The 24,778-nt window shown below is 36.6% G+C and overlaps 3 protein-coding genes across 5 annotated transcripts; all 3 read right to left on the minus strand.

The window, feature by feature from the left end:
* Positions 1-354: 354 nt before the first annotated feature.
* On the minus strand, positions 355-3,775 carry LOC121805565 (protein DETOXIFICATION 43-like). 3 transcript variants are annotated; one of them, XM_042205469.1, is made up of 13 exons: positions 3,652-3,775; positions 3,498-3,531; positions 2,732-2,823; positions 2,130-2,643; positions 1,895-2,030; positions 1,725-1,821; positions 1,537-1,637; positions 1,294-1,457; positions 1,146-1,217; positions 954-1,070; positions 776-871; positions 581-702; positions 355-493 (listed from the first exon to the last, which is right to left on the minus strand). In XM_042205469.1, the coding sequence occupies exons 3-13, from the start codon at positions 2,806-2,808 to the stop codon at positions 445-447; spliced, it is 1,545 nt and encodes a 514-aa protein (XP_042061403.1). In that variant the 5' UTR covers positions 2,809-2,823; positions 3,498-3,531; positions 3,652-3,775; the 3' UTR covers positions 355-444. The 3 variants fall into 3 exon arrangements, with proteins under 3 accessions (XP_042061403.1, XP_042061404.1, XP_042061402.1); XM_042205470.1 differs by having other exon boundaries at positions 3,644-3,696; XM_042205468.1 differs by lacking the exons at positions 3,498-3,531; positions 3,652-3,775 and having other exon boundaries at positions 2,732-3,469.
* A 7,319-nt stretch (positions 3,776-11,094) lies between these two features.
* On the minus strand, positions 11,095-13,137 carry LOC121802166 (pentatricopeptide repeat-containing protein At1g77360, mitochondrial-like). The gene is made up of 2 exons (XM_042201754.1): positions 12,750-13,137; positions 11,095-12,630 (listed from the first exon to the last, which is right to left on the minus strand). The coding sequence occupies exon 2, from the start codon at positions 12,591-12,593 to the stop codon at positions 11,157-11,159; it is 1,437 nt and encodes a 478-aa protein (XP_042057688.1). The 5' UTR covers positions 12,594-12,630; positions 12,750-13,137; the 3' UTR covers positions 11,095-11,156.
* Positions 13,138-17,048: 3,911 nt separating this feature from the next.
* On the minus strand, positions 17,049-18,370 carry LOC121803551. The gene is made up of 3 exons (XM_042203183.1): positions 18,360-18,370; positions 17,455-17,631; positions 17,049-17,353 (listed from the first exon to the last, which is right to left on the minus strand). The coding sequence occupies exons 1-3, from the start codon at positions 18,360-18,362 to the stop codon at positions 17,057-17,059; spliced, it is 477 nt and encodes a 158-aa protein (XP_042059117.1). The 5' UTR covers positions 18,363-18,370; the 3' UTR covers positions 17,049-17,056.
* Between the last annotated feature and the right edge of the window lie 6,408 nt (positions 18,371-24,778).

Here is a 24,778-nt window from a genome sequence, read left to right on the forward strand (position 1 = left end):
AGGTTAGTAGGTTAGAAGTGGAGATGAACGTAATGTGCACTAAATTTATAGTGTTGGAAATTTGGGAGAGTGGTGTGGTGGGTGGTGGGGATCAATTGTTGTTGATTACATTATCTTTGATGGCGATTTGTGGGGTCTCATAATTAATTTTTAGTTTAAGTTCTTTGTATGAATCCTTGCATCGGGTTGAGATATCAGTCTCTCTTTAGTCCTGTTTATTTCGGATAAAACAATGAATTTTTTTTTTGTATTGGCTTCTTCAATATTGGTTAAAGTTCTTTCCTATACTCCTACAAAATCATTTAATGTTAGGTGAGGAGACAAGGATGAAACTGATACACACGATAAGACGAGTTTGTTGTATGAAGAAAATACTGCCTTGAAAAAACAATGACACAAACAGGTGGAGGAACAAAGACAAAAAAAGGATCGTATTTTCTATTACTACGATCTCCCCTTGAGAAAGCCCCAAGGTCCAGTTCCTGTTCCCATCCTGCATTCAAAAGCAATTTCTTGGTTATCATCAGTCAAGAAAAAGAAAATTGTATGATATTCATGCTGAAAAACAGAGGTTTTTCACCTCCAAAACCCAGCAAATGTTCTTAGTCCCATGTAGATGGTCAAAGCAAACCAGATCCCAATGAAACCGTTAGTTTTTGACAGAAGAAACAATGATCCGATGCTTACTATGGATACAAGCACCTGGCAAAGTGATAAAAGAAAAAGTATAAATCAATAAAAAGTTGTTGATCTTGATCTTAGGCGGTAGTGTTACCATGGAGTACGCAGAGTATGCAAAGTCGGATGCTCCAAAATTGACACCATCGAAAACGAATGCTAGCGAGTTTATAGGTTGTGTTGCTGCCACAAACTGATGGATATAACACCAGTCAAAATCTGAAGCTATAACACTAGTAGTAGTGTTTAGGTTAGGAAGGTTTGATTAGAGTTACCGGGATGCCTATGGCAATCATATGAATAACACTTTTGTCCTTGGAGAATATTCCTGATCCGAACTGCAGCCCCATTCCAACAAAGACAGCAAGGCCGAGCCCAAGCAAGAATCCCATCTGCAAAAACCACACTTTATTGGTACGTCGTTACTTTCTTTGATATTCGCATAGTAAAAAAAAAAAAAAAGTTACCTGCAGCACTCGAGTTGCAGCAGCTGTTGCTTTCTGATAGTCTTTCTCAGCAAATGCACAAGCTAGGATTGCCTGAAAATCAATATATACTGTTAATTCCAAATCCTTTGAAACGGGAGAATTCGTTTGATCAGTTTAGGTAAGAAACCTGTCCAGCAACTGCCAAGCCGTCAGCAAGGAGTGAAGAAGTGAGCCAGACCTGCAGACATATCTGGAATGCAGCCATGGGAGTGGGGCCGAATCGTGCAGCCAACGAGGCAGCCAAAGTCACACAGATAGTCACAGCTATCACTCTTGTTAGCAAGAGGGAACCTGCAGGGGGACGAGTAGCTGTTAAAAGGGGCCTTTTCACAATAAGGTGTATCGATCAATATATAGTAGTAGTTCTTGCCATTCTTGAGGAATTTTTTCAACTGCAGATTTTTGAGGGTTGGAGGTAATAACATAATCTGTGTAGATAGCTTGAAAAACAGAATCAGAGTGATCAAGTACCTGACCAAATATGAATAAGAAAAAATGTTTTCTTGTTAGAAAAAAAACAAGACTCATCCTAGTTAGTACATAGTGAGTGAAACTGACTGTGAAAGGACATGAGCAATGGCAGCACCAGAGACGCCCCAACGACACACAAATATGAAAATGGGGTCCAAGATTATGTTTGTTAGATCACCTACAACTGTTGAGCAGTAAAGAAGAGGAAGAGTTAACACATGATATCCACCAAATCAAACAGGGAAAGGAATGATTACCAATGGCATAAAGAGGAGTTTTCGTATCCTTAAATCCTCGAAAGATGCCTTGCATGGCTAGAGACAAGAGAACCGCTGGAGCCCCAAGTGACCTTATGGTTAGGTACCTCTCTGCAGGGGCCAGCATTGGAGATCCCTATTTTTTCCACCCAACAAATCATTCCTCTTTAACTTTGTATGATTAATAGTACTAACTAATTAACTAACTAACTAACTAACTAACTAACTAACTAACCGTCTTGACGCCCATCAAGGCCAATAGGGGTTTTGCTAGGAAGACAAGGAATGTGGTCTGGATGAGGCCCAGCACTACACCAAGAATCAGAGCTGTGGATGCTGAAGGGATGTGGCGCCGCTCGCTATTCTCTGGCTTCGACTTAGCTTCAGCCAATACAGCATCATCAGGCTTGGACTTAGGTTCTGCTGATATAGCACCATGAGGCTTGGATTTGGCATCGGGTGCCTTCTCCAAGTCGAGGTGGCCTTGCTGCTCGTCGGTGATTCTGCTGATGGTATCTTCCTGAGCAACGAACGAGGTGGTGATGCTGACAAGTGGGAATATGGCCACTTTAGAGGCTTGGTTGAAGATGGCAATGGACACACCAACAGCTGCGATCTCCACGGGACCTAAGTGGCCGATGAAGGCTGTGTCGATCAGAGATGCAATGGGATCGGCTGCCAGTGCTAGGGCGGCCGGGAAGGCGATGCGCAGTATCTCCAATCCTAGCTCATCCCTCTTGAAAACATTCCTACAGTCCCAAACAAACATAATAAGTTATGCTATATGCATATATATTACTTAAAATATATGAAGAGAGTGAGTGAAAAAAAGGAAACCTAGCATCTTGGAAGAAGACAAACACCGGGAACTTCCACTTTCCGGCGGCAGACACGTCAGCATTCTGATCAGCCATCTCCACTTCTTCCAACTGCTTGTGTTCAATCATGATCATACATATAGAGACATCACTAGATTTATGAATTTATAAGAATACCATTATAGTATATGGTTTAGTTAATTTATATATTGATCAAAAGAAACTTGATTTAAAAATTAGTTAAAATTATGCAGCTATTAAGACATTGAAAATGAGAGAAGTAGTGAATGCACACAGGTGGAGAGCAACACAGGCAAAGCAAATGAAAATCATTCAATTTAGATCACATAATTAAAGAGTAAAGTTGTGCTTCAAAAATAAAGAATCTTGGTGCTTTATTTTTGCTTCAACGACTCATATATTGTTACTTTTGAGTGGTGATATGCACACTCATATACGCTAGTAATTAAAAGCTAATTTTATATACATATATATTGCATGCTCTTTTTATGAAATGGACTTGTCTAGGAAAATTTCTCCTGCCTACCGTGAGAAATTACTCATCCTCCATTAGTAGCCGAATCAATTATATTCACCACATCTATAATTAGTATCATGATTCCATAAGCTAGCATCTTTAATTTTATTAAATAGGTTATGAATTGATTAGTGAGCGGATGGAAAAATTACCATCTATACTTCATACTACTATTTCTAGAAAATAAAATAAACTTTATTATGCACATATATATAGGAGGAAATTAATAAAATAATTATGTACTCACAGTTGTAGCAGTCGGTTGAATTTGAGGAGATCACCTAGCAAGAGAGAGATATAGAAGTTATTAGAGTGAAGATACTAATGCAAAATAGGTTTGAAAAAAACTACTAATTGGGATCAAAGTTGATGCTAAAAATGAAGTAGACATGCCTTCTCACCTCTCTCTATCTCTCCTATTGTTTTTCTCAGTGTTTTGGTTTTGGTATAAGTTTGTTAATTATGAACACATAAAGCCACCACTCCGCCCTTTATATACACACTTTTTTTTCTCCTTACTATTTTAATCAATTCAACCATGTCACAAGAGAAGTTGAATCAATATATATACAGGCATGCATTATGCATATATCTCCAACGTGTGTGTCAGTGTGTGTTTGTGTATTATTATAAAAATGATACAATCCTCTTTGTATTTTTATTATTTTAGTCATGTTTTATTTGCAAATAAGCATCAGTATTTAATTTGATAAATTTTCAAAGTCTTGTACAATGCATGGCAAAAACTAGAACTACAATTTGATTGCTAACCACACCCACATATAATGTAAGAACATTCTAAATTTAATTTAATTAATTAAACTAAAATTACCCAAATAAATCGTAGTTGTATTACCATAAAAGAAAGTGATTAATCACGCGTACATCGAATTATTATATTGAAATTACGAGATTCTTGTATTTTCGGAAGAACTAGATCGAATCGAGTGGTAAGAAAACAATTTCACATATCTAAAATTGTAATCATCCTCAAAATTATAATTTTATGTAACAAAACGCATTCTTTGACCATGTTATATCAAAGAGGTGGAATTCCACCAGTTATACGTCGGGAATAAAGACAAAAAAAATATACTAAAATAAATTGTATTGTCCATTCGCAAGCATTTGCTTATATGGAGCACGTATGATTCCCACCACTTTACTTCGGCTACACTTACCTAATTTTTATTGGTTAACTGGCAATTTTCTTTACTGCAAGATGTATATATTAGTACACTCTACTTTGTGATATATAATTATTTTATATTTGTACATGAGGAGTAGTTTTATTTATATTAATAATAATAGTAAATTAGTAATAACAATAATTAATGATTTTTGCCAGGACAGAAATTGTATACCTTTAGTTACTTTACTATTTATTTAAGCATTTCATTCATCGATATATACCTTTTAATTAATTTTTTCCATGTATATGGAGTAGCATATATTACAGCAACATGAGCAAAGGTAGAGTAACACTGTACCTTTTAATTGAAGGGTAAACACCTTACTAAGAAATGTGTTCTTCATTATCAGTAATGTAACCTCGTAAAAATCCATCCTCTGCATAAATTAAATTGAAAATGATATATTGTTGACGAACAAGTTCAGTGTAACAATGGGCCTTCCTTATATTGTTATATTGTTGGAGAAAATAGTGCTAACCAATTAGTGGAATAAAGGCGCTTTTCTTCCCAGATCTTGATAACTAGTGTGAATTATCACGCTCTATCACGTTTATTGTATTCAAGTCTTTTGTAATACACCCTTCACCATCAAGTCACATTTTCTGAATTATCATGCTCTATCACGTTTATTGTATACAAGTCATGGATAAATTGTAATACACCCTCCATCCATCAAGTCACATTTTATCATTTCGGGTGGTCAGATATTTAATTTTTCTAGTAATCATGCCACATTTTTTAAAACTCGTGTCGAATCAAAACATATCTATAACTGGCTGACAAAGGGAATACCAAATATGAGCCCCACATTTCAGACTGATAATTTTTGACACAGCACGATAATCTGACACGAACACACGAAATCAATGAGTTTGAGTCAAGCTTTATTGTGTTCGTGTTCTTATCAGGTTGATGAAGGAGTTGGCAGCGGAAGCGTGCATTAAATAAATCACATAATAATCAGATCTATTTAGCAGATTATTTAGACAAATTCTATTCGCTTAATTATCACATGTATCATGCTCATAACTTGAATTAAACACGCTTTAAGTATAATTAAAACCTAAAACATGCTTTTCTACGGAGTAGGAATAATACCTTGTTGATTCTCCAAAGAATCGACGATGGCTCGCGACTTCTCCACGTGAAGCATCGAGTACTACACCACGGATCTTCTGGCTGGTTCTCGAACTGTATTCCGATATCAGTGTGGGCTGATCTCACCGGATACTAGGACTTGAATAAATAGGACAGAAAAATCGATCTCACGGAGGAGAGCTGAAGGAGAAATTTTCGTCCTCTACAGTGCAGGAGAGGGGACGAAATTTTTGTGTAAAATAATTGTATTTTCTGTCTCATTATTCTGCTATTTATATTAAGTTCCTTTTGGGCTCAGATAGGGATCTACATAAGGTTTTGGATATGTGCTCCCTCAATTTGATTTTTACTAATTAAATTGAACTCACAATTTAATATAAGCTTTAATTGGAATATTAAGAGCAGCCACTACAGAAATAATATTGAACTCCCCATCCAAATTCGAAATTACAAGTAATCCGTGTTTTCGTTTTAACTTTTATTTCCCACGCTTAAGATATAAATGTCCATTAATTAATTAATATCTGCTATGGACTTAATTAATTAACTTCTTATTAATTCCAAGAGTGGACTTAACATGAAACACTTATTTATTATTCATAGAGTAATCAAACTCCAACTAGCTAGGTTCCGAATAATAAAACCTTGTTTTGCGCTCCTCTTGAGGACATTATCAAACGAGACTCACATCGCGCACGTTTCAATATAATAGCAATCCTAGCACCGCTAGATATTAATCACCACTGTCCAATATATCAGGATTATTGGGTTGCGAAAAACCCGCACCATTTGATAAGTCAAAGCAGTGCATAATCAATACTGTATGCTCAATGTTAACATACATTGATTAAGAAATAAACATTTATCAAGACCTCGTCTTTCAGTAGATAGCATAAAGACTCGTCTCGCTGTTAGATCCGTTCAATGCTTTACCACACCAATGTCATCTTATTTCAGTAAGGCTTAGAAATATGCGGACTGACATTGCAACCTTTCACGATGGGTAGTCTAATTCCATCTAGGTTGTGAAATTCTCCTTTTTCTTTGTTCAGAACTGACCGTGTTACCTTAAAGTGGACGTCGCCCACAACCGGTATACTAAAACAAAGACTTAGACTTTGTTAAGTTACTTATACATTTAAACATGCAATAAATATCCATTAAATGTAAAACATAACAACATTATGACAAAATAATCTGTTTTATTCCTTGGAAAATAAAATAAGAGTTTTACAGTATTCAATCACTCGAAAGGTGATTTCTAATATACAAACTCTAACAGTTGACATGTTAGGAACTCGATAATTTTAGGTTGAGTTTCGGATTGGATTTCGGTAACCCATTAAAAAATAAATACTTAATTATTTTTATTCTTTAAAAAATGCATTAGCTTTATTCTCTAGGTTAGGTTCAAGAGTAAATCAGATTTAATTGTGTAATATCAGGCTCGGGTTGTTATTGTGTTGTTATCGTATCGTATCAACCCATATTATATCACGACATTAATAGGGTTGTGTTGTATGCGGGTCGTGTTCGGGTTCGAAGGTAGTAGGTCAGGTCCGTGTTCGGGTTTATAATTTTCTTAACAGGCTGGGTTCGAGTATTATGTCTTATTGAATTAGATCATTTTAGGTTAACCTGATAACAACCCATATCACACGATTTGGCACCCCTACCCACATTATATACACATGAACTCTTTAGAACGTGGCATAGGAGTATTAATATTTTATTTTTATTATTTTAATTTAATAAAAAGTGAAACTGTCATGCTCCGATCATGTTTCTCTATTTTTCTCATTCATCTAGCCATTGCCACCGTTTCACCAGTCGCCTTCCTCAATGTCTCTATTTTTAATGCTTAAACTCATCTATCTATTTTTTAACATCACATCAAAACCCTAAATAACTCATTCACTACAATAAAAAAATCGGATAAAAACACTTTCTAATGCTATTAAGAACGTTAATATGTGTATTTAATTATACCACCAACGTTTCAAAAAGTGTCTTATTGTTAGTGTCCCAAATAAAATTAGGGGATACAAATAAAAATGTCTAAAAAAGCAAAAAGATTAAGATAATTTGCCTTCAACTTAGAGACACTTTCTTTTGTTAAAAATCTTATTTATCAACTTAGAGAAAAATCTTATTTATCAACTTAGAGGGTTTATTTCATTTTCCAACTCTTCTTGGTCATATTATCAACTCGGATTCTTTAATAATGCGGTTGTTTACATAACAATATATACTAGTACTCTTTGTAATTTAATTATCACTTCCGAATTAATTAGCTACACATACTAGATACACTACACATACTCAATATTATCTACAAAAATTATGCGATAATTGTCAAGACCTCATACTTTCATTAGTTAGTAAAGAAGTACTACTACGTATTTCATTGCAAATTTGTTTCGGTACTATAATGTAGAAATTGAACTTTGTTGGGATATAATATATATTTATCAAGAAAAAAAAAATTCAAACCTCGTGACAAAAAAAGTTACTTTATCCTCATTAATTAGAAAAATATCTACATACGTCAAAACAACTTAAAACCTATTCTTCAGTATACAACTTACTTCAATAACCTGTTTAAAACCTATTTTAGTTCTTACGAAAACAAAATATGTTTTACAAAATACGTTAAAATTAAAGTAAGTTACAAAATATATACATGGCTCATGTTGAATATTGTATTACTACAACAAATTTAAATTAAAATGTGGACATTATATTCTTAGCACATGGTAAGTGGTGCGCCAACGTTTATCAATAATTAATACAAGGATCACAAAAACATTAGGTAATTTTTTTTTATTAAGCAGCAACTAACTTGTTCTATCAAGCTTAAGAATATTCTAACAGAAGCTGTTGATCACACTCAGAGAGAGATCATTACATATAATTATATTGACAACCTAATTTATTTCATTCTTAAACCTTTTTTTGGGTTTTAATAGGTGGTTGTTTTGATATGATTGCATTTTTACATTTACAATAAATAATAAAGAAATTTTCATGGGAAAGGATTCTTAAATATGTCGTACCATATGATTTGAAACGACAACTCATAGTCTGTTTTCATTTCTAGTACTATATGATATGAATTATTATGCAATATTTTAGCTAGGTCTATTATCGCACACTACCTAAAACATGACGAAGAACTTTTTTATTATGCAATATTTTAGCTAGGTCTATTATCACTGCCAAAATATAATGGGTAAAGATATATATATTTTTAATGTAATAATTAAATACGCTAATTTGTGTTTGTAAATATTTCACCAATGTTTCAAAAATCATCTTTATTGAGTTCCAACTAAAATTAGAGGATGCAAACGAAAGTGTCATAGAAAAGTAAAAGATTAAGATAATTTGTCTTCAACTTATGACCGCTTTCATTTGCCTCCTGATAATTGTAGTAGTATTAGTTATTTTTCAAAATTTATAACGTAAATAATTGTGTCTATTTTTATGCGTTAAAAGATACTACTAAGTGTTTTGCAGTGTAGGATCGTACTATAGTAGTTTTTGCTTGGAAAATTAAATTTAATTACTATTATGAATTTATAAAACAGAGTTTATGAGTTTTCTAAGTGTAGGGGATCGTATAATTAGGTAATCTATCGTTACACATTTATCAATATATATATTGGAAAAGTATAGGATTTACTACTATATTTCAAACCCATTTCACATTAGCTTTTGCATATAATGATAATGATAATGATAATGATGAATGTGTCTTTTCTACAAGTGGTTGAATTTTTAACAGATGTGCGTGTGGCATCCACATGCCTTATTGCATAAAGCTTTTTATCTTGGTTATTTTATAATATATGTATGCAATGCAACTTTATGATTGCTCCATACACTTGGTAGTGGCTATTGCACCAAACAACAAACTTCCTTAATTAATCTCAACCTTTTTCACTTCTACTTTTGCTTTGGAGAATGTAGTCATAAAATATTTTCACAATTCTTTGTCTTTTATTGGGTGAAATTAGAAATACATAGATGGTGCTTTCTTTAATCTTTAGTGAAAATAATATTTTAATCATTTAATTTGTGTGCCGCATAATGCACATAAATATATCACTATAAGAAATCTCACGCGTCTTAATTTATGCCTTGGTGATTGATATATATACTAAAGAGAAATATGTGTGGTGTGGATATTCTGTGTGGTGTGGATATTCTTTGTGGAAATGAGCCACATATATAACTAAATATATTTTCTTTGAGGTATTTTTATATTATTTTTGTCATTTTTTAATTTTCTTTTCTAAAAGGGCATTTGAGATATTTTTTAAAATTTCATTGATTTTAAAGCACAAACTGGATCGGACCAAGCACCAGTTCACTGGTCACATCTCTTGCTGTTCTCTCTCCTTCTTATACACATTAAATATATTGATCTCTAATTGGTTTATTTCTCCTCTTACTCCACACACATAATATGTGTGTCTATGTTATACTAACTCATAACAAGAGAGATAATATTTGATGTTGATCTTACTATTTGTTGAGTGATATATGTGCATATTTCATTCCCTTTGTGCATGCAATGGAGATAACGACATGTTCAACTCCGACTTACTACGAAGATAATGTCATGTTAAAGAGAAAATGGATCTTGTTGAATGCAAATCGTTGATGAGAGAGAGAATTTTGTAGTTAAATTTACTGATTTATCAGAATTTTTATGATTTTGGTTTTAGTTTTGAATTCTTTAGAAAAAATACAAAAGAGAGATACAAAAGAATATGACAATATATTTTAGATGTTCTAAAATTAAATATAACTTTGTCATAATTTTTTGTGAAGGAAATATCTATAGAGGACAAATACAAAATTCACCAAATTATTGATTGAGAGAGAGAGAGAGAGAGAATGTACATCATATCATAATTTTTATGAAGTAACACAAATATGCAAATGACATTTATCATATAATACATTTTATATAGTTCACACTTTATATACATTTTTTTTATAATTCACACTTTATATAATGCGATACAAGTTCACTCAAGCAATCTTTAAATAGTTGGATTGTTTTATCAAAAGTTTTGGTAATAAATCAAGTCGCAGGAATTTGTGACTTCATCTGATCCATTGTTTATACACACTCACAACCGATATGCATGTACCTGTTGTACCACCCCACTAGTTTTATTGTGATGTTTCAACAATGGGTTTATTATGATGTTACGTTATATTTTATTATTATCGTTCTTATTATTTTTAATAATTATGTTAGGTATTGACGCAACAATGTCCTAGTCATGTTATATTAGGTCACCTTCTAGTCAATGAGGACCAAACTATCTCTGAGTAATTGAACGTGATTTTACATTATCGACACCTTCTAGAATTCCCATTGTAGAAACATAGTACGTGCAAAGGATCAATATATGATATGAGACTAATTTTATCGATTCAATTCTAATTAATTTGATCTTTTTGAGGTGGTTTACCTGTAACAACAATCCAACCTGTTTTTGGTTCTTCAAGTAAAAAAAGAAAAGAAAACAATAATTAATTATAACAAGTAATACACTAATTTTCTTGAAAGTTTGTTAAGCAAACAATCATACATCTTAATCACATAGCGGTTCTTTGACCAAGAGATTCATCTTTGCCTGCAAAAACTCAGCTACATCTCCCCTCTCTTCCTTGACAAGCAGCTTTCTCAGCTTCCCAAACGTGTGCCTCCCCGGACGAATCCCTCGTTCCATCATCTCCTCCATCAAGACGAAAGCCCTAGAGGCCTCACCCTTGTCACATAACCCGTTGATCAGTGCTGAAAACGTGTGTAAGCTTGGAGCAAACTGCTTCCTCTCCATATACCTCCACACCTTGTGAGCCACCTCCAGCTCATCTCTCTCGCAGAACATCTTGATCATCATCGTGTACGTGTCTGCATCAGGGTCACAGAGTCTAGACAGCTTTCGGAACACCTTAAATGCCTCATCCGTCTCCCCACGGCCAATCAAGCTGTTGATGAGAATGTTGCAGGTTCTTGAATTCAGACTCATCCCCTTCTTGTCCATCTCATCCACAACTTTGTAGGCGTTTTCGAACTTGTTCACTTTGCAGAAAGCACTGATCAAGGAATTATACACAGCCACATCGGCCTTCACCCCGTTTCTCTCCATTTGAAGGAATGTATCAATGCCATCCTCTATCCTATTCTCAATCCCATATGTATGTATCAGAACACTATAGATAAAAGATGTTGGCTGACAGCCTCTCAGCTCCATCTCATTCACAACTCCAACTGCTTCGTCTTTGCGCCCTGCCTTGCAGAGGATGTCGACCATGATCCCATACGTGACGATATCCGGTTTGCAGCCAGAATCAACCATCTCATTGAAGATCTCTCTGGCCTTAGGCAAATTGGGAGCCCTCCCCCATCCTTCAATCAAAATGCTGTAACTCTTCGGATCAGGACAGAACTGATCATTCTTCATCGTATCAAAAATCTCCTGAGCTTTCCCCACATTCTTTGACTTGCACAAGGCGCTGAGCAAGCCATTGAACGCGGCCAGATTGGGAGGCACGTCGTATTTCTTCATGATGTTGAATGTGTAGACAGCCTCATCCACCTTCTGTGCCCGCGCGTACTTCCTCATGATGATGCAAAACGTCTCAATGTTCAGCATCCCTTTGCCCCTCATGGCGTTCACAAGATCCCACATGATCTCGTACTGCCTTATCTTTGCCATTGATTCAATCATGGTGTGGTAGGCTCGGACAGTGTGCTCATAGTTTCTCTGCTTCCCGGCCCACTCAAAGAACCGGTGAGCTAGCATCCCGGCATTCTCGAACCGTTCAAGGACCTTCTCAACTACCTCTTCGGAAACACGGATGCCGCTTTGATCAAGCACAGTGTCGAGGCCTTGTTTTGGGCAGGACATCATGATCTTGCACACCCTTTTTGTTAAATCGGATGAATCTTGCACTGAACTATGCAGCCTGCCAAATAACAGTAACCTGAAAAATGGCCTATCGTGCCAGCGATTTCTCACAATCATGATGCCCGATTAAGTAGAAAGTCAATATATTTACCACCTGAGCAAACGTTTGGCCAAATAATCACGTTACTTAACGCATACAATCACCTAGGCATTTTATTGAACACATGATGTGCAAAACTAAAACTACGGCATAGTACAATACAATATACTCACTACATCAGTATACTACTTTTTTGTCATTTGTTGATCTTGATCAAACTAATTAGGTAGCGGGCGACGGAGGCACGCCGGATCCAGCTGTGGTGTCTCGAAGACGGCGACGTGAGTTGATCGACCGGCGGCGCGAATTAAGCGGAGCAGCGACGCTGTGTGTCGCGAGCTATGTTGATTCGAGAGAGAGAAGGGCGAGAGGGGGAATGAGGTGCGGAGGCTGACCGGGTGCGAGCTGGACGCGAGAGAAGAAGGCTAGCTAGCGAAGAAGAATGTTGGGAGAATGCTATATTCACAAGGAGTTTCTTGTGAAGTGTTGTGTTATGTTGATTTAATTTTTTTTGGACCAAGTAAATTAAATATGGTTGGACTAATGGTTTATAAAATGTTTTTGGACCCAATCTAAATTTTATTATTTGGGGATCCCGGACAACCACACACATCAAGTCGAGTAGGGCGTTTGATTAGTGATATACTTTTATTAGCACTATAAATTAACTGGAAGTGCATACTACAACTATACTATAGTCAATAGTTAGCACACATATCATATCTACGGAGACTAATGATTAGGTTCTATGTACTGCAACATAAATTCCAATCACTATCAAGACCACAAGATTTTGATTTGATTTTTATAAGTCCACATTTTACACATTGAATAGTAATTAGATACCCAATTACTACAAAAATTACAATTACACAACACATCACCAAGGGACATCCCATTGCTTTAACTTAGTTCTAGGCCCCAACCTTGCATATGCTACTAACAAAGTAGCACACATAAAGTGTAGCATGTATATATAGATGTTAGAAATAATGGGATAAAATTCTTAAGCCGTGTACAGGCGGTACTCTAACTATTACAATCGAAGGAAAATAACAACAATAAGTGGAATGAAAATTACAACGGAAAAAATAAAAACAAACCAACAATAAAACGACTTCCTCCTAGCGTGTAGAAGCATCTCAAACCCGCTAGGCACCGGCGAACTTGATGGAGTTCCAAGAATCGAGTTATGCAATGCTCTTATATGCGAACTAGAATGTAGAGAGCTAGAGAGAATAGAGAATGATTTTGTTTGTGTATTTCATATCCCTCAAATCCACCTATTTATAGGATAGAGGACGGTACTTGTAACGCTTGACATTCAAGATACAACATAAAGAAATTATAGGTTACACAAGTTGAAAGGCCATAGGTCTTGGCTATGTGAAAAGAGGCCAAAATCCTCCATGTTTTACACGTTTCCAACAATCCTCCACATTGGTTAGAGCACTGCAAGCTCAAACCAACACAAGAAACCATATGCATGCATGCAGACCCTTTGCTCAATTCTAGAGAAACAATATTGCATTTGGAATAGTAGCTTGAGGCTTTGAACTTTCCATAGTCAACACTATCAGGCATATCGGCGGCCTGGTGGACGTGATGCCTTGAACCATTCCTCCTTGGTGTATACCGAGACAATAATATTGACACAACATTATTTACAAACTCATCAGTTCTCACGTTTGTGTCCTTTACTGGCGTGGAACACCACTTTGGATTCATAAGTGATTCACATGTTGAAGCGGTCCACAATTCATTTACATAGGTGATTCCTTTCTAGGTATCCTGCAATACCCATCTCCTCGCAGTTTCTAAGAATCATTAAAAGTCAAAACTTAGCCTCTTACCATATGCAGGTTACAACACTCAATGCTTTCTAAAGAATGAGTGAAGATTAAAATTTTCCGAGTGTTACAACTAGAATCATATAGCTTCGTTTTCCCATTGAACCAAGCTCATGAGATCTCCAATCGTATGGTTGGGTTACCACTACAATCATCTTTTAAGATGTGGTTTTCAGTCCCATTTATTTTAGCAATTTATGCATTTGATCACGGTTTAAACTTTTCGTTAACGGATCCGCTAAGTTATCCACTGACCTTACATAGTCAACTGCGATAACACCACTTGTGATAAATTGCCTAACGGTATTATGTCGTCGACGAATATGTCGAGACTTACCATTGTATGAGCCACTACGTGCTCTCCCTATAGTCGCTTGGCTATCACAGTGTATCACTATTGTCGGCATTGGCTTCTTCCAACATGGAATTTCTTCTAGGAAGTTTCTAAGCCACTCGGCTTCTTCCCCTGCTTTGTCTAAAGCGATAAACCTAGATTCCATGGTGAATCGAGCTATACATGTCTGTTTCGTTGACTTCCACGAAACAGCTCCACCCCCCACAGTGAACACATACCCATTCGTCGAGAACGAGTCTTTTGAATCAGAGATCTAATTTGCATCACAGTACCCTCCAAGTACTTGGGGATATCTTGTGTATTGCAGCTCAAAGTTAAGAGTATACTTCATGTCTCTCAAAACCCTACGTAGAGCTTTCCTATGTTCCTTGCTTGGGTTGCTCGTATATCGGCTCAGCTTATTCACTGTACACGCAAGATCTTGTCGGGTGCAGTTTGTGATAAACATCAAACTCCCTATGATCCTTGCATATTCATCGTGAGCTACAGGCTCACCCGTGTGCTTACTTAAATGCACGTTAGGTTCCAATGGAGTCTTAGCTGGCTCACAATCAAACGAGTGAAACTTCTTAAGCACTTTCTCAATATAATGAGATTGTATCAAAACAATTCCCTAATGATTCCGAGAATCACATCAGCTTGACCCATATCTTTCATGTCAAAATTTTTCTTCAACATATTTTTGGTCTCGTTGATAATGTGGCTATTGCTGCCCATAATCAACATATCATCTACATAAAGACACACAATAACAAAATCATTATCTGTGTTCTTAATGTAAACACACTTATCACACTCATTGATAGTTGAAGCCCATTTACTATCATCTTCTCCCCCAAATTTTCTGGGGGGCGCAAAACTCAACCGTGAATAGTTTGGATTCGGTGCCGGAGCGCACAAGCGCCGGCGCGGAGGGTGACCAGTGGTGGGAGGCTTCTAGGACCAGCCAAGCCCCCGCTCGAGCGGTGGCTTGGCCGTTGGTGTCTTCTTCCCTGATTGCTACCACCTCGTGATCTTTGTGGTTTATAACAATACGTTCAAACAATTTATACAATATTGTCTCCAACAATAAGTACACAATTATATTGAACCATATGTGCATTGGTATATTCAACACCACATGCATCCCAATTATTACTACCAAGTCTAAATTGGTCTTGCTTGTCAAATGACAAACGATCGAGCGGGGGCTTGGCCGCTGGTGTCTCCGTCCCTGATTGCGACCACCTCGTGATCTTTGTGGTTTATAACAACACGTTCAAATAATTTATACAATATTGTCTCCAACAATAAGTACACAATTATATTGAACCATATGTGCATTGGTATATTCAACAACCCATGCATCCCAATTATTACTACCAAGTCTAAATTGGTCTTGCTTGTCAAATGACAAACGATAAACACAATTCTCAAGAGAATAGATCTCAAGGAATTAACCACTTCATTGCGCATCGATGGGCATAATCCTGTCTTAGAAGAGTACACTAATTTGTCTTGCGATTGTTAGAAATAATGGGATAAAATTCCCAAGCCGTGTACAGGCGGTACTCTAACTATTACAATCTAAAGAAAATAACAACAATAAGTGGAATGAAATTACAACGGGAAAAATAAAAACAAACCAACAATAAGTCGAGTCGAAGGAAACCCTCTTTCCGCAAGATAAATTACGCCCCGACTAGTGCTCACGGAATGGCGTATTGCCCCCAAAGATAAAACGACTTCCTCCTACCGTGTAGAAGCACCTCAAACCCGCTAGGCACCGGCGAACTTGATGGAGTTCCGAGAATCGAGCTATGCAATGCTCTTATATGCGAACTAGAATGTAGAGAGCGAGAGAGAAGAGAAAATGATTTTGTTTGTGTATTTCATATCCCTCAAATCCACCTATTTATAGGATAGAGCAGTGGCGGATCTAGGGGGCAGGAGGGGGCGGTCGCCCCCTCCGTGCGACTATTTTCCCCTTATCGGGACGTAAAATTACCATGTCCGCCCCCTCCGTTTGCCTCCGGTGTTGCCCCGAACAACGAAAATAATAGCCATGTCCGCACTAAATCAAGCTAATACTATATATTCCGCCCCCTCCGATTCCGGATCCTGGATCCGCCACTGGGATAGAGGATGGTACTTGAAAAGCTTGGCATTCAAGATACAACATAAAGAAATTAGAGGTTATATAAGTTGGAAGGCCATAGGTCTTGGCCACATGAAAGCGTCCAAAAATAGATTATAGAAAATAAACAAAAATAACTCTAACACACAAACCAGATTGCTAGGAATTAATTATACAAGTGCTGTTGTAGACTTGGGTCCTATGTTTCTTATCATAATTATCATTTAGGAGCACCAAACATTGAGCTTCATGATGATATTTGGGTTCAAAAATCCCCCAAATCACATTGAATCTTGATCTCAAGCTCACTCTTATTACCAAAGGCAGCCATTGTTCAGATTCCAGAAAATCTTGCATGTTTCTCCCTGCACCATACATGGCCTTATTTTTTGTTCCAACATTAAACCTCAGCATTGTCAAATCATCACTCCCAGCATACAATTCTCTTTCCTGTATCTGCTCCCACAATTATTATTATTATTGTATTATTATTATTATAATCAACTAGTAATATTTTCTTGAATTGATTTATTGGGTTAAATGTGTAAATAATTTACCTGTGAAGTGAGACGGCCAATTATTAATTTGATAATTGGAGGGTGGATGTGAAGGGCAAAGAGCTTGGATTGGTTGTCTATTATAAAATCAATGGAGAAATTGCAGCTTAGTAACTTAGTTGTCACACCAGAGGCATCTACTCCCTCCCCTAATCTAAATCGTCCAACTCCTGCAACCTGCGAAATTTAGATCAGCTAATCACTATAGTATAGTTAGCACTTAACGTTTTTTAATAAAATGAAGAGAAATCGTTTCTTTTCTTTTTTTATCATATGTAAAAAGTTATATAGATGGAATTTCTAATAATTAAAGTAAGTCGATCAGTGAGGTGACTTTATATTCCATTTACAAAAGCAACTTAACCAGACATTAAGCAATCATAGATCACTGTATAAAGTTACAAAGAACATTGTTTAGCAGCATATAAATAAATACAGTCACGTGGTGTGGTATCGAATGCACGACTAAGATAAATGTTCTAAGCAGAATAGCGTGCACGTATCACGTGATAACTATAATTGCTAGAATAAACAAACTAATGCATTCACAATTTTTAGCAGCATACAAAATCTTAAGGACTACGATAAACTTATTTAATGTATAGTATATAATAAAAGAATAGTAGGGGTAGTATTTACAACTTTATACTTCCTCTGTCCAAAAAAATAGACAAGTTTTGCCATTTTGGTCCGTCCACAAAAAATAGACTAAGTTAAAAAAGAAAAGTTTTCAACCAATACTAATCATAAACATCATTTTAAATGTGGACCCCACAATCTACTAATACTCATTTAACTAACTTTTCCATTTCTCTCTCTTACTTTACCAATTATACATTAAAATCAGTGTCATTCACAATCTTGTCTATTTTTCATGGACGGAGGGAAGAGAGTATTACCCTTACCATGAATTGAAAGAAAAATACTGAATCCAACCAACTTGATTGCTTTCATAATGCAAGATCTCCTCCTCCTGTTTAAGAGGTAGATCTTGGTTCTTGATATGGTTGAAATGTGAGGAATTGGTGTTGTTGGATGATTATATTCTGACGAGGTGGGTGATTATTGCTGTTGGCATCCGAAACACTTGATGGGCTCTGCACGAAGTAGAAAGAGGTAGGATATGAGGGCATTAGCAATGGGGCGCCCTAAGGCGCGCCCTAAGGCGCGCCCTATGGCGCGCCACGTCAACAGTTTTATCCTCCTACCTCCCCACCTGCAGTGGGGCGCCCTAAGGCGCGCCCTATGGCGCGCCACATCATCATTTTATTTATTTGTTTAATTGATTTAAATGTTTTCAACTAACAATTAATAACGAGTAAATAAAAAGGTCGAAATAACAAACGGGGACACATTAATAAAAAAAGAAGTTACACCGTTCAACTTACAAAAAAAAAAACTAAGTCGGTGCAATTCCCAACTTCCGACGCAGTTCATCTATCAATGCCCGGAGGTATTCGGCTTCGTCGGGGTCGGTACACTTCTTGAGGGCCTTGTGCGTCTCCAACAACGTCCTCGCCATCGACGCTGTCGCCAACGACGAATACACTTCGGCTGCCTGGGGCGGGAGCATTTCCGGGAGCGGAGGTGGGGTTGCAGCGGTCGAGGATGAGGTCGCGGCCGCCTTCCCTTTGGCCTTCGCAGCCTTGACGCCGGGAGGACGTCGGGAGGACATCGGTGTGCCGGAACCGCTGTCGTCCACGTACAACCGGTTGAGGTCAACCGGTTGATTGCCGCTGCCGCTGCTCGTGTAACCACCAACTTCGGTGGTCTTCATCCTCTTTGGCGCACTAGTGTGCAGAATTCCACCTTGGAATTTCTGCTTGTCCCTCAAAAGCGTCCAGATGGCCTCGTGCTTGAACTCGCCGAACATCGACCGGTACGACAATATCGCTTTAGCACGCACGTCTTCCCAGCTCTCGCCGCTCCCCTGTGCCCGCGCGCACTTCTCGAACTCCGCCGCGTACAAGTTCACTTGCTTCTTCACTTGATCCCAGTGCTTGCGGAGTTGCTCACGCTTGCGCTTGTACGCGTTCGGCGGCTTGGCCGCATTGTAGAGGTCGGCGATGCGCTCCCAGTACGCGAACTGCCTCTGGTTGTTCGCGAATATCGGATCTTCCGATATATCTACCCAACACCGGGCCAAAATGAGAGTTTCCTCGTCGGTGTAGTTTGTACGACCGGGGGCGTACTCATCGCAATCACCGGGAGGCGGCAACTTCTGCGCCCGCTGCCGGTTCCGCTTCTTTTTGGCTGGGGCGGAAGCGGTCGCGGCGGGGTCGGGATCGGCCGCTGCGGCGTCACGTCGGGAGGGGGCGACTGGTCGGGTTGGAGACGGCTCCATGTCCGACAACCCATACGAGTCCGTACTGAAATCGGGATCGTATTGGGCGTTGGTGTCGAACGAACGATATTGGCCGGGTTCTGTACCCGGCCAACGCGCATCTCCACTAAACATAGGACTATTTGGACTTGAAGCCATTTCGTAGTAATTATGTAAATGTAAGTTTCGAAAGTGAAATTGTGAAATGAAATGTAAAACGAATGAACTCTATTTATAAAACAACCAAACCGCGTGCCATCGTCCGCGACCTATCGTCCGTGTACGCCACAATGGGGAGGACGATGGCGCGCCCGATGCCTATCGTCCGCAGCCATCGTCCGTGTACGCCACAATGGGGCGGACGATGGCGCGGACGATAGGCATCGGGCGCGCCATCCTCCGCGCCCTTAGTATCGGCCGCGACGATCGTCCGCGACCTATCGTCCGTATCCGCAATGGGCGCGGACGATCGATGGCGCGGACGATGCGCGCCATCGGGCGTGCCATCGTCCGCCCATTGCGGATGGCCTGATCGACACAACGCTTCTTCTTCACTCTCTTCCATTCTGTAGACACGCCTTTTATAATCATCACAATATAAAAATGATAGTATGAGATGAGAAGAAGCATCATCAATCATCATTGTGTTTCAATTCATTAAGCGTGTAAATCAAGCTCCCTCTCTGTCCACAATTATTGCGCTAATATATATGGGCTGATATTCAGAATGAGAATGAGAATGAGAATGAGAATGAGAATGAGAATGAGAATGAGAATGAGAATGAAAATGAAAATGAAAATGAAAATGTAAAAAGCCCCGACCACACAAACCTACTCTCTATCTTTTGGGACTTGAAATTGACAAAATTAATGAGTTAAATCAACAAAGGAAGCAACACAAATAGAAATCGAAGCTCTATAAAAAAGTTCCAACGCATAATGCCCACATTCAAGAGCACAAAATGTGTAGTAATTAATGCTACTCGAGAGAAGTATACGAACAAGCAAACGACTAAAAAGTCATGTCGAAGTTAAACCTACCCATAATTTGATTGTAAGCTTTGAAAATAAGTAATTGTAGCTAAAATCTTGTATTTTGGGCCAACACTAGTTTGTCTCGTACATTTCAAATTTAAATGACGATCAACGAAGTTTCGGTCTTTTTATTTATTTATTTATTTATTTTTATGACGAACAATTTTGATGAAATCGAAGTTGAGTTGTAAGCTTGAAATGCCAACATAGACAAAACGTCCGACAAACTAAATTAAACACAACAATGTATGTGCATCTGGCGCACTTTACACTCAGGCCTGACACTCGGATTTGAGCATGTGGCACTCCTACACACTCGATCCTGTCATCCAGACTTGGGAATCGAATCTAGCACCCCAATATGCGCATCGACACACATGGGCGGACTCATATAGGGGTCTCTAGGGGCTAAAGCCACCAATAAAACTATTTTTTTAGTGTTTTTCTTCTATAAAATTTTACATTTCTCCAAATTTAACATAAATTACTATATAAAGCCCCTATCAATAATTTAATTACACAAAAATACACTTTTAAATAAAATTTAGAAAATATAGCCCCTATCGATATTATTTCTGCGTCCGCCTATGTCGACACACATGTTGACAAGTCATTTCCATTAGTAACCCACATTATTAATATTAATACACTTAAGAGTCGCTTCACCTTTTATTTATTCATAAATCATCGACGTGAGAAATAATAAGAAAAATTGAAATTTTGTGAGTTATGATTCAAATTTTGAAACTTAAGTGAAATAAATCAAAATTGATTAAAAGTTTGTAAATTTAGCTGCAATTATCATTTTTTTTTTCAAATAAGGCATCTATTAATCATTTGATATTTTAATCATCTAAAAGTTTAGGTCCTTTAGCAATAAATAAATTAATTAAAAACTAATTATATAATAACAAATAAAACATTACAATATTTACTTGAAAAGTATTCCCTTAATTAATATTAAATCAAAAGACCTTTAAATAATGTTAAAGTACTTTAAAAGGGCCTTAAATAAGATTAAAAGAATTGAAAGGGTCTTAAATAAATTAGAAGACTTTTCAATAAGTGTAATTTAAAAGGGCCTTAATTATGATTATAGTAACTGGCAGGGGTTTAAGTAATATTGAAGGATCTTAAATTAGCTTAAATTTCACGTGATTATTTAATTATCTAAAAAGGTGGAATTCAAGACTGCCCACTTTAAAGGGAGGTATCTGCAAACTTTGTCGTAATAATAATAATAATAATAATAATGGTACTAATAATAATAATTAAATGTATATTTTTAAGCAGATAAATTGGATTGTGATTAAATCTGAATTAGTTTTTTCTGAGAAAAGATAAGTGTATATAGATTGTACATGTATATAATATCCTTAAATTTTTAAATTTAAATGAATTTAATTAAAAATTCATTTTATTGTTTATTGTATTATTATATAGCAATAAGAAAGAAGTGATATACAAAATTTATGTCAAATTGTAACATGATTTCGAGCTCAATTTGAATTAATTATACAATATTTGGTTAAATAAATATATTTTTTCTTAAATATACAAATATTTAAGTTAAAATTTTAATTTTTTTTTAAGTGTTGCATAATGAATATTATGAAATTTATTTTAAATTAATTACAGTTTATACATCGATTTTCAATATAAAATATTTTATAAAGTTTGATTTTGTACGTACAATTATGTACATTTATCACTATCTTAGTTTTTATTAAATAAGAACTAGGAACCAATATTTATTATGGATGGTAACAATGACAAAAAAACATTAGTTGCGAATACATGGGGTCAATTGGACTAGTCTTAATTGCGACAACACAGACTCCACAATGATCTATACGCCCTCCATCCCATTATAAGTGCGACGTATTCCTTTTAGGTCGTCCCATTATAAGCGAGATTTTTTTTGACAAAAAAATAATATTATATCTCTATTACTTTATCATTTTTCGTACTTTTTTTTTTCTCAATTTTTTCTCACTCCTAAAAATACTCCAATGATCTTTAACTTGTGTGGTTGTACCAATTTAAGCATCTTCCAGGACTATAATATTTTATACTTTGAGTGGAATTTAAAATTAGTCTCTTATTGAGGTTTGTAGTTTTTAGATATCCAAGGAAAATCACATATGAAATGTTTTTCATGATTATTTTGCCTTGAGATCATAAAGTATGTACGAATTCATCTCTCATTATTATTTTATTTTGAAATTATCATCTCTTTTTGGCACGCAGCGATCAAGGATTCAAGACAAGTGGTCAAAAGTCAAATCGCAAAAAACAAAAATAGAAGAGTACAACAATATCTCAGTCAAACAACAAAAGACAAGCTAACGCTAAACACCTAAAGAGCGAAAGAAATATCAACAACAGCAACACAAACTTTGTATCAATCTTCATTCCAAAACCTGAAATCGTTCACTTGATCAATCGACATTGCCGTTGTGGGGGAGGTTTGGACACCCACTTATACTCCACAACGTAAGTTGCCAAAAGGGTCTTCTCTATTCGGTCTCCCAGTTCGGCTCAAACCTTTGGAAAATTATTTTATTCTGTATGTTCCACATCAACCAAGAAATAATAGTATAAAACATAGAGATCCACGTCTTTTTATCACCCTTTGGAGAGGGGTGCCCAACCAAGAGAAGAAACACTCCATCGGGTCCTTAGGGAGGCATATGGATATGTTTCATCTATTACAACAGTAGAATCACAATTGACTTAAGATTCCACAGCTAAAAATAATAGGAGTATGCTCTAAAAACTCCGGCTCCTTATTGCAAAAGATGCATCGATCATCATCAATTCCTGCTTTGCCATATCTGAACAATCTATCCTTGGTATTGGGTTTTACTTGCAATACGAACCATACATGCAATTGAACTCTTGGTGGCACGAGATTTCTCCAAGCTAGGCGCCCTTGAGAAACTCTAGGGTCCGCATCCTTCATATTCTGGTTGACCTACAAGATAGTTAGAAATAGAGAAAACCTTAGACTTATGAAACGACCACACTCTCCCATCTCTCGTGTTTTCCCCCAGCTCGATTTGATTCACGGCAATGTATAGGTTCCCAAGAGCAAGGAGTTCATCTTTCCAGATAAAGAGTTTTCTTCTCCACTTCATATGTCTGCTCCATTTTCCTTCTTGTGTACATGTCATGTTTTTTTTATGATAGCATTGATTTTGTTATTTTTCTCTTAAAGTACACATCCGTTCTATATTATGCTTCAGTATTATATTAGTTATTTTAGTTTTATATATTGTAAAAATAAATTATACTATCATTATATAACAAATTATAATTACTATTTATTTGAAAAAATGAATTCAAGAAAATAATTACTCCCTCTGTCCTATTACAAGTGATGGATTTCTTTTGGACACGGGAATTAAGAAAATGATATGTATTGAGTTAAAGTGGAGAGAGTAAAGTATGAGAGAGAAAAAAGTAAGAGAGATAAAGAGAGAATAAAGTAAGAGAGGAGGAATAAAGTAAGAGATTGTTGATGTTTTGTTTTTAGCTAAAAATGAAATTGATCACTTGTGATGAGACAACTCAAAATGGAAAGTTGATCACTTGTGGTGGGACGGAGGGAGTATTAAATTTTGAAATTATCAGCCCTATTTTCCTTTTCTTATCTAATAAAAATAGTTGTATATATCCTAATATAAATATGATAAAAAATTGATAATATGTGTAGGGATCAGACTTAGATTGGATTTACTAATTACCAAGACCTCTTTGTTCTTGTACAAGGAGCTCAGTCAAACTCCAACCAAGCGACTGATTTACAATTCAAGAATTACAAACACTTGAATACAGAAATAGGAGCCTAGCTATTACAACTAGAACTAAGCCTCATTTCCTTGCCAAAGCATCATTCACCTGCACACTCAAGTAGAACGTTAGTAATACACAAGATGATCCTCTCGGATCTAAAGCAGTATC

This window comes from Salvia splendens, chromosome 5, assembly GCF_004379255.2.
Source record: "Salvia splendens isolate huo1 chromosome 5, SspV2, whole genome shotgun sequence".
NCBI lineage: Eukaryota > Viridiplantae > Streptophyta > Magnoliopsida > Lamiales > Lamiaceae > Salvia > Salvia splendens.

What these genes read in the sequence shown, in the direction of transcription:
- LOC121805565 (XM_042205468.1), bottom strand. Translation starts at nt 2,847, where the DNA reads ATGATCATGATTGAACACAAGCAGTTGGAAGAAGTGGAGATGGCTGAT. An exon ending in CTGCAACTCGAGTGCTGCAG is followed by an intron (nt 1,071 to 1,145) that starts GTAACTTTTTTT and finishes TGGTTTTTGCAG; the next exon opens with ATGGGATTCTTGCTTGGGCT. An exon ending in CATACTCTGCGTACTCCATG is followed by an intron (nt 703 to 775) that starts GTAACACTACCG and finishes TCACTTTGCCAG; the next exon opens with GTGCTTGTATCCATAGTAAG.
- LOC121803551 (XM_042203183.1), bottom strand. An exon ending in TTGGCCGTCTCACTTCACAG is followed by an intron (nt 17,354 to 17,454) that starts GTAAATTATTTA and finishes TTGTGGGAGCAG; the next exon opens with ATACAGGAAAGAGAATTGTA.
- LOC121802166 (XM_042201754.1), bottom strand. Translation starts at nt 12,593, where the DNA reads ATGATTGTGAGAAATCGCTGGCACGATAGGCCATTTTTCAGGTTACTG.